The following is a 10879-nucleotide window of genomic DNA, read 5'->3' as shown; positions in this document are numbered from 1 at the left end:
CTGCCGTTTCCGTGCGCAGTGAATGCCTGATGACAAAAACCTGATGATCTATATTTGTGTGGTGAATAACACATCTGGCCATTAAAGATATTTAACCATTATAATACTTAAAGAATATTGCAATAGTTGCCTCCTTGTCAGTAAAGCCTTGGCGTAATATGGTGAGAAACTTTACGAATTGAGATTTAAAAATATAATTTGTTCCAGATATTACTGATAAGAAAGAATTTAGCTCAGATTTTAATAAAAACAAAAACCCTGTTCTCTGAACAAGGCAATACAATTTGATCGGCTCTTTTCAGAAAAAAACCCATAATTGTATGTCTTGAAACAAATCTCTAACAAGGACCCCACAATATTGCTGGTCGGACCTTAACCAAAAGAGTGAGTGTGGTTTTACGCCGCCTTCAGTAATTTTCCAGCAATATCACGACAGGCATTACCCGTGTTCCCCGGAGGATCGAACCCTGCCTTCGGCGTGACGAGCGAACGCTTTAACCATTAAGCTATCCCACCACCCCATCACCCATAAAACGTGCTGATCGTGATATTTTGGGCTTCTGAGGCCAAGTAATACATGACAAAGGTACAGATGCACCTACTGGGTATTACCATACACACGTGACATATACGGGGATAAGGGTATGAAGGAGGTCCCCTTGAAGAACACTTAAGGGTGTATGCCACGTGCATGTTTGAAACTGAATAGGGTCACACCCTTGACGCTGGTAATCTCTGAAACTGGAAACTCGCCTTCAAATACACATTCTCCATACATAATACTTTATATATTATGCTGGCCGGAGAGTGGAGGGCTGGTATGCTGGGCTAGCATTAAAAAACTGTCATTAGTCTGAAACAGTATACACAAAGACACACAGAGAGACAGAGACACACGGACACGGACACACACGCACACACACACACACGCAGGCACACACACACACACACACACACACACACACACACACACACGCACACACACACACACACGCACACGCACACGCACACGCACACGCACACACACGCACACGCACACACACTCGCACACGCACACGCACACACACGCACACGCGCGCACACACACACACACACACACACACACACGCAGGCACACACACAGACACACACACACACACACACACACACACACACACACACACACACACACGCACACGCACACACACACGTGCATGCACGTCTACGTCACTGTTTTGTTTAATTGTTGTTTAACTTCGCATTCAGCAATATTCCAGATATATGACGGCGGTCTGTAAATAATCGAGTCTCCCACCAGACAATCCGGTGATTGACATCATGAGCATCGATCCACGCATATGGAATACGATGACATGCATCAACCAAATCAGCGAGCTGGAACACCCGATCCCGTTAGTCGTCTCTTTTAGGGCAAGCAGGGTTGCTGAAGACAATTTCTAACCCGGATCTTCACGTGTCACGTCACTATGTATTAAAGTGCAATCATTTTTAACGCGACGTTAATCCCCATTTCACCTCACCCGGGCAGTTCGGGACAAGAATCTCATAAATCGCTATTCAGGTAAATATTTTAACACAATCTGCATGCTATTTACATCGGCATGTTAACCCAATACATATATAGACTCCACTGTTCTTAATGGCACGCTATGTCAGCAATATGACTGATATCTGTACATAATCGAGTCTGGATCAGACAAACCAGTGAGTGGTATTATGAGCAACGATCCACGCCATTTGAGTACGATGACACGCAAATCAACCAGGTCACTGAGCCTGACGCCCCTATCCTTGAGTTATCCCATACAACCAGCATACGTTGCTGGGGAATCATTCTCGCCCAGAACCGAGGTGTAGCATGATGCAAGAGTGAGTGAGTATGGTTTTACGCCGCTTTTAGCAATATTCCAGCAATATCACGGCAGGGGACACCAGAAATGGGCTTCACACATTGTACCCATGTCGGGATTCGAACCCGGGTCTTCGGGGTGACGAGCGAACGCCTTAACCACTAGGCTACTCGACCGCCCCAGTGATGCAGGCAAGTGGCTGTCGACACTACATTCCTCAACGTACTTACAAGAACACTGCCACCGAACGTGACAACCCGATTGTAGACAAGTATTAACATGGGTGAAAATGGACAAATTTGTACAAATATTTCATCACGTTACATGCCACATGTTAAGAATTGGAAGTTGTGAAATAAGGGAATATTACAACTAACGACCACGTTCCATTATCTTAAACCTGCGAAGGGTCAACCCGATAACGCATATCGGACAAGACCGCATCTCTCATTGTGCTGGTCAGATAGCGTTACACAAACAAATGTAAGGCGTTAATACCGTTATCCGTATCTACGGCTGTTTATCATCCGTCTTTATTTCACAATTTCCAATTCTTAGTTTGTTGCATGTAACCTGATATTTGTATATATTTGTGAAACTTTGTCCGTTAACGTTGTCCATTTCCCCCCGTAAACACAAGCTGAGGTTGGTGTAAATCTGTGTCCCCGCGAGAGAAATCTGTAATATGAGATTCAGATGCCACTGTAAGCAGGATCTGGTTGTCATAGTGACCACCTCGAGTCTCTTTATGCGGGGATGATTGTTCCTCATAATATCAACCAACGGTTTGCTGATTATTTAATGGCGGATGTGAAACAATAGCTAGAACATTGCAGGAGGTGGCACAAAACAACATTCACTCGCTGTGCCATAGAACACACAAGTGACCAATAGTAGTCTTATGGCGCCCGACCTCGCAGTGCAGAGTTGTGCCCCTTAGCTGCAAGGATCCGCTGCAAATGTCTTCGAGTCCCAAATTCGTCCCTGATCTGATTCATGGCCTGTCAGCACCACACGTGCTCGTAGTTTCATCAAAACATTTAATCCTCCTCCTCCTCTCGCGTGACTCTACTCATCCATATTGTGTATATTCTACACAGACAATTGCCTATACTCCTCTAGCATTTGAATATACCAGAACAAGCAGCAGCGGGTAGCCAAGTGGTTAAAGCACTTGCTCGCCACGCCGAAGACCCGGATTCGATTCCTTACCGGGTTAATAGCATATTGTGTGAAACCTACTCTTTGTATTTTTAACACCCACATCCAAAACAAGTTGGCAATTGTTCAAAGCCTGCATACAGACGTGATGATTTGAAGAAACCTATTCTGTGTCGTGACATTTCTCATAAACAAACAACACAGTGGTGTACATTTCACGCTGTTTTAATAAAAAAAATCCCTCTGAAACATTAAAACACACATTATCAAGCTCAGCACAGACAGCGTCCGTCTGGTAGCTGGTTTAATCAGGTAGAGAGTGCGCCTTTCCCGACCTCTCTACTTGTCCGCTTTTTTTATAACAATGTAACCATTTATATGATTGACGGGATAACGTGTTCATATCAGTATGGTATACAGTGAGATAGTGCCCAGTCATGTCATTGCGAGATAAGAGGTGTGATACATTACAGACAGAAGATATTGCTGTCGTTTTATGAATAACCAGTTTCCATTTGTCGTGAACTGATAGTCTGTCTTACAGACCCTGATACAAATATAAATCAAATACAGCCCATGCAAGTCTAATGTTTGGCAAGTCTAGATTACTGCAGTATCAGTATCTGAAAATGAAGAGAATCACTGGGCTCCCTTTTTATTATATTTTTTATTAAGATAACTGAACAACTGTTTTTTCTGTACGATATGTTCATTTAAGAGACTAGATGTTAGTCTAGTGAACTGATCACTTATCAATATAGCTGGACGGACAAACGTGTCTACGATAAAGTGAAGAGTGGGTCAGAGTGGGCAAGAAGATGCTGACATGTTTGGGGAGAAGGTTAACGATGTATTCAGTTGTATGATAAGACATATGACATTAAATTTAGAGCTTTAGCGACTGGGAATCGTGCCGGGCAAATATTTACTGAAGGCTACTTATCTCGGGTGTGAAAGTAAATTAATATAAGGAAGTTTTGTAGTTGGTTTATTAACAATCCCTGTTGCAATGAGGGTGATTTTTTTTATAACAAATTGGGAATAAGGATTTAATTTGGTGTTAGTTGAAGTAAACATTAAAAGATTAAAAAAAGTTATAGTGATTCACGTTAGACTAACGCTTCGTCTCATAAAATATAAATCGTGATAGAAACAAGCAACTACATTGGAGCCCCAGGGAGATGGTAGATTCAGTGTTTCTGAACCTGTGGAAAACCTAGACTTGCTTCAGTTAACGCTATAGCAGTATAGCTCGGCTTTTAGCCCCCCAACCCCCCCCCCCCCCCCACCCCACCCCCCCCACCCCCCACCCCCTCACTGTTTTTGTAGTGAAGACTGAGCATGCATTTCATAACAATATCCCCCTCAATAATCATAATAAACTTGTATTTGTTCCATATACATTGAGATATGACAGACACAGACATCTAGGTTTGACTGATGAAATAAATCTTAATTAATAAACAGTAAATATGTCCGCTCGCTCTCCCATATTTCTTAATGAGGACGTGTATTCCTCACGACTAGACCTACAGTATAAGCCCGGTCACACCTCCTATATATCACTATACAGACAGACTCCAGGAGTGATCCCCACTATCCACGGCGTACTGACATGACGTGACCTATATCACTGTATATTGCTGAAGGCATGGGTAGAGGTATGTACATTGTGATCGACAACAGGGAAGCTTCACTGTTGACCTCAGGCCATGTGTGTTTTGTCGATCCAAGGAGGATTTTTACCTACCGTCTTTTTTTCAAAGAATATGTGCATGCGTGCGTATGCGCGTGATGCACCAAGGTCAGCAGTTTGAACGGATTCATTAACGGATGCGAGACTAACTTGGTATCGATGGCAATGTTCTACTAATACTCCTCCGCCATTGTGACATCCGATCCCCTTTTTAGTCCGGGTCGTCAGTCTGACCCCGGAATCCACAGAGTTGAAATGTGTATCAGAACAATAACCAAGACCTTTGACATCTCCCCGAGGCAAGAGAGTTAACTGACTTTAAAAGTCCAGTTTTCACTTTACTTTAATAGTCAGTTAACTCACTTGCCTCGGGAAGATGGACCTTTGATGGATGCACGATTCTCCGATCTGTCATGCAGCCCAGCCCAGCTTTATCACGCTGACGTGTGAATAATCGAAGGCACAAGCAATGTTTCGACGGGGTACGATGCTACACAATCAGCCAGGCCACACTTTAACCATCCACTCAATCCACTTACAAGCATGAACCAGTGGCAGTCCTAGGATTGGTCCCTAGCAACCCATGCGAGTCGTAAGAGGCGACTTAATAGATCGGGTGATCAGGCTCGCTGACTTGGCAAGGGCGGATCCAGCATTTTTAAAAGGGAGGGGTCCAAAATATATAATCAAAATCCTCGCTGTCAAGTTTACTGCCTACAACATACTACAAATGGTTTTTAAAAAGGGAGGGGGTGGGGGACCCCTGGACCCACCCGTCTGGATAGGTCTATGCTTTGTTGATAGCCTGTCCTCGTCCTCGTACCCGACGGCCTGGTTCGGTGCTCACAATTCGATCACTGGATTGTGTGGTCCAGACTCGCTTATTTACAGGACCCAGTCATATATATTCGGAAAGTAGCTGAGTGCGGCGTTAAACAACAAATAAACAAACAACAAACTATAACGAGCGTGGGCGGCTACAGGGCCTCAGGGGACGTGAACGACCCCGAAGTCCCCACAGTGGCTGGGTCAGGAGGAGGAGTAGAGCCAGGGGCACATTCTGTATACTACATTCATTTACAGGACAAAGCTAATGACAATGGCGTCATCAGCGTTATTAGAAATGTAATATTCATGCGCAGGTCGAGTTTAGATGTTAGTGTTTTATTATTGATGTGTGCGTGCACTGAAATTAGATCATGACGTCTTCGTATTGCTGATAGATTTAACATGGGAGCAATTGATTACACAGGGTAATTCATCATAAACTGCATTACATTTTTTATTATTTGACAGTCTGTCACATTCATTATACGCCGATGACGTAGTAATGGCTATTTTTGTTATTTTTTCTGGTCAGGTAATTAAATAATTTAATATAATAAATGATCCTTAATTTTTAATGCAATTAGGAAAACAGTTGATCCCTCCTCAAGTACATGAATAGGTCAAGAAAGGTGACCGACGACCTTTAGCGAGGGGTCACGATACAGGTTTTGCCCTGGCTAAAACCTGTCCCCGGCGATGTATACCTGAACAAATCCCCCCTCTTGAACCTAACTCCGACCCATCCTATATAGACACGACATACAATCTCTCCTTAACAAACACCCACCCATAACGCTGTATAGAGAAGTGGAGCTGGTGTATGGTTAATGTGTTAAAATGACAAGGCGGGGCATTCGTGATATATTTGTGAAAGCAAATAACTTCATTCTGAGATTCACAGAGAGAGTGTGGGCGTTACGATATAAGTTGCAGCATATATAATTACGAGGCGGTGGGGTAGTCTAGTGGTTAAAGCGTTTGCTCGTCACGCCGAAGATCCGGGTTCGATTCCCCACATGGTTTTAATGTTCTGGTGTTACCCACCGTGATATGGCTGGAATATTGCTAAAAGCAGCGTTGAACAATACTCACTCACTAAATAATGTAAAATTCTACAGAGCGGAGACTAGAGCGGTGTGTAGGGTGGGTTTATAACGGGAGACTGGTGATATATCACTGATATCAATGCGACATTATATCATATTCCTCTCAAAGCGGTATATCTTGAAGGAAGACTGGATCGAGTCAACTGGCTGGGACCCTATGATTGGAGTCATTCAAAGCCCACTTTGTCTGTAAACTCATTTTTTTATGTTTATATGTGGACCAGTATATGGTTGTCCTGTTTACAGTTTGACACAGGTCACTAATTACAACGCCTAGGCCAAGGGACATGTCGACCGGGGTTAGAGTAAGCCCAATCTCATTAAACTCAGATCTTAGTTCTAGCTACCGCTAAACAAAGATCTGAGGACATCCAATTACGGGTCACGTCAGACCGACCTTGCTTTCTCGTGCTATTCGGCATTATTTTCAAATTGGCGACAACGCTTCGAAACATATTTTCACAAATTCTCGATTAAAAATTTGAAACCTGAACAAAAGAACAATCTGGAATCGCTAATAGATGGTCTAGATTGTAAGGATTCAGTCGTTAAACCCGTAACTATCGTTCGGAACACCCCGTGTTAAAGTTTTCGAGGATGCATGATTAGAAATCACATTCCAACTGTCACTTTCATGATCTGGTAAGCGACGCTCTGATTGGTCGGATGAAAGGTCGTTCTGACGTGACCTCTACTGGGATGTCCTCAGATCTTTGTTTAGCGGTAGCGAGAACTAAGATCTGAGTTTAATGAGATTGGAGTAAGCCCTACAGAACATCTTCGAACCCCATTAATACTGGTCCGCCCCGTAGGCAGATGTCAGACTCGTACGTGTGTAAACAGTTTGTTTGTTTGTTGTTTAACGCAGCAATATTCCAGCCATATGACAGCGGTGTGTAAATAATCGAGCCTTGACCAGACAATACAGTGACTGACATCATGAGCATATATCTACGCAAATGGGATACGATGACATGCATCAACCAAATCAGCGAGCCTGACCACCCTATCGTCGCCCCATACAAGCATGGGTTGCTGAGGACCAATTCTAACCTGGACCTTCACGGGTCTGTGTGCACAGAGGACCGAGGTTAGTATATATGACATCTATGGTCCTCGACACTTGAAATAGAACAACGAAATATCGCGCTGATTAATAAACGAAGACACTGCATGTGTGCTAATACATATAGAGTGAAAACAACATACTACGGCGCCCTCGACCCCCTCTGATCCACCAATGTACCAGTGATATTCACACATCTGCGGATCTGTCAACTCACTACCCGAAGACATTTTATGACCATAACCATATGACTTAGTGATTCGATGAGCTGAGCGCCATCTACAGGATAACCGATAAGCCCAATACCCAAAGATATCACTTAACACTTTAATATCTGTCACACATTCTTGCAACTTTAAAAACTTCTTGGTATAGTTGAAGGTGAGGTGAGGTGAAATTGGGTTTAACGTCGCGTCCAAGAGTATTGCACTTATATAGCGACGTGCATGCACGTGTGTGTGTGTGTGTGGCTGCTTGTACTAGTCCGGACTGATGCCGATTTATAGTGCTAGCTCACTGAGATACCATGCCGCAGTTTAACATGAATACCCCACTCAGACACAGTATACTGACTCCGAGCCGACCAGTCCTTGTTTTAGCCCCTTAATGCCGAGCGCCAGACAGGGTAACAACAAGTACAATCTTTTAACGTCTTTTTGTATGACGCGGCCCGGGATCGAACCCTGGACCTTCCGCTCTCCGGGCGGACGCTCTACCACAAGACCACGGAGGCGGTCTGGTATAGTTGAAACTGACAACTGGAATGACTCACGTCTATGTGTGTTGCACTCTACGACCCCCACAGACCCACCTTACATAAGCCAGACTTGACTGCCGAGCCAGTTTCGCTAAAAAACATGGTTTAACCATCCCCCTACCCGCTAATAAGGTCGAAAAGAGAAAAGGTCCAATACATCTTCATACAAACAGGGAATCAGGGGAGGATCATGAAAACATATGACACTCTCGAAATGAGTGAGTGAATATGGTTTTACGCCGCTTTTAGCAATATTCCAGCAATATCACGGCGGGGGACACCATTGTATGTCGGGAATCAAACCCGGGTCTTCGGCGTGACGAGCGAACGCTTTAACCACTAGGCTACCCGACCGCCCCGACAGTCTCTAAAAAGTGATAATACATATTTGGGGAGGTTCGTGAATAATTGACATGTTATAATTAAAATATTAAGTGATTTTGCATTTTGCCTGTAAGGGGGGTGGGGAGGGTCATCCAAACATATGACAGCATTAGACGAGGGGCATTATCCTCAGCACATGCGTGAATCAAAAACCTCAGACACCCTAGAGTCAATTCTTAATTACATATACGCGTCGGTTTGTACGACACCAACAACATCGTGACTCCTGGTGACCCCGCCCGGAATCAGTTGCGTAGATCGATGCTCATGATGTCAATCACTGGATTGTCTTGTCCAGACTCGATTATTTACAGACCGCCGTCATTTAGCTGGAATATTTCTGAGACTTTTTTTATAGCGAACAGGAAAACAACATGACAAACAACATACTGCAGTTTGCTTTCAAGATTTAAGACGCTGCGTGATGTAACTCGGACATGCTATATTTCAAAGAAAACATACGGAGAAAACACTACAAGAAGCAGAAAGATCCACAACGTTGAGTCACCACGCCGAAACACGTCCACACATATCCACATCACACCATGGTTTCAAGCAACTTTTACAAAGCCGCCGTCGATGAGTCTCTACATCGCTCATCTAACACAGAAGCACATCCACACGGAAATCACAAGTATTTCGTGTGTCAAGGCTGAAAACTTCAGCTCAGTGTATCTACCTAAAAAACCACATCCTCCGACCCAACACGTCCAATTACACCTCGCCGGGCAGGTAAAGTCACGTGACGGCTATTAATAACTTGGTATTGACTCGCTCAGCGTGCCGACAGCATAGGACTACATTGGTCAAGTTTGTGACAGCTATTTGGGATACGGATTTTAGAGAAGCGGTAATGGCAGTGTCCAATCATCCTCAAAGACTGTCGCGTAAGTGTTACACATGTTTCATGCGATTAACTGATGATTTGCAATTTTGTCGCTGCTCCACCTGTGAATGATACGAGTCGTCTGGTCACAGCTCACTGCGCACGACTCGGGATATACTTTCTCAAGATGCGAGAGTTCCGAACATCTTACGCCTCTGTGTATGTTTAATTGATTTAACTATGTAAAGCATTTAAATATCAGCGAATATGTGTGAACATTAACTGAGAGTCAAGGTTTGTTTAATTCTGTAAATATTGATACTTTGAAGTGGTCTTGGAACTCGCCCATTCATAAGTAAACACGGGATTATAAGCCGGCAAGTTGACCCATCGTGATTGACAGGGGGAATCAACTTTGACACATGGGATTCTTTATTGATAGGTTGTTTTACAACTTGTGGAATACCAAAAAGAGATACAATACCAATAATAAGATAGACACAATTTTATGGATAACATATAATACCAATAATGACACTTTATCTGGTAGTGTTATATAGGTCCATTATATCATGGGAAAGTTGTACGAGGTTAATAAATTGTGTCAAACTCTTATGAACGCAAATTTCAAAATGATTCAAATGAAAGGTTTGATTCAGATAAAGTATTTGATAACACCATGTGTTGCAACTGCAAGTAACACTTAGTCATCTCAGTTGAATATAAATGTATATTGATCTAGACACATGATTAATCATCCATGACAATCTGGGATATTTTAATAAATATACACATATTTACTGTTTAGAAGCTGCTACCTATACATAGGACTATGAAACTAGCAATCACAAAAAAATCATATTGTTTTGAAATAATACAACAATAACCATTTGTTAAAATTATAGTTATGTTATTGACAATGTCCTCCTGTTTCAACTCCCTGGTATATAGCTTGGATTATTGCTTTACTCTATATAGGAGTATTCTGTGTACAACATTTACCTTGCCCTAATGCTGTAAGTTCCTTTAAATACAAAATTAATTAGATACAGCCTCAGGCTTGGAATTAGAGATTACAATATGGACTCCAATGAGATTTAGTGTTTGTAATTCTTAAGTGAAACTGGGAAAGTTTAGAGAGCTGCCATTGCAGTGTTTTCTGTGATTTTCTGCGTGTTCAAGGTTGAGGTGTGGTGTCTGTTTTC

General features: G+C 42.9%; 1 protein-coding gene across 1 annotated transcript in view; it reads left to right on the top strand.

Moving 5' to 3' along the window:
* The first annotated feature begins 9589 nt into the window (after positions 1–9589).
* The window catches only part of LOC124143152 (1-phosphatidylinositol 4,5-bisphosphate phosphodiesterase eta-2-like), a 117129-nt gene continuing 115839 nt past the window's right edge, over positions 9590–10879 (top strand). Inside the window, exon 1 of the mRNA XM_046511991.2 lies at positions 9590–9735. Within this exon, the coding sequence (XP_046367947.1) occupies positions 9702–9735 (34 nt within the window). The 5' untranslated portion in view covers positions 9590–9701. The remainder of the gene's footprint in view (positions 9736–10879) is intronic.

The sequence above is a fragment of the Haliotis rufescens genome, unplaced genomic scaffold, assembly GCF_023055435.1.
Source record: "Haliotis rufescens isolate VD_foot unplaced genomic scaffold, xgHalRufe1.0.p SCAF_6, whole genome shotgun sequence".
NCBI lineage: Eukaryota > Metazoa > Mollusca > Gastropoda > Lepetellida > Haliotidae > Haliotis > Haliotis rufescens.
Note: the sequence above shows the minus strand (reverse complement) of the source record. Positions and strands in the feature narration are given on the sequence as shown.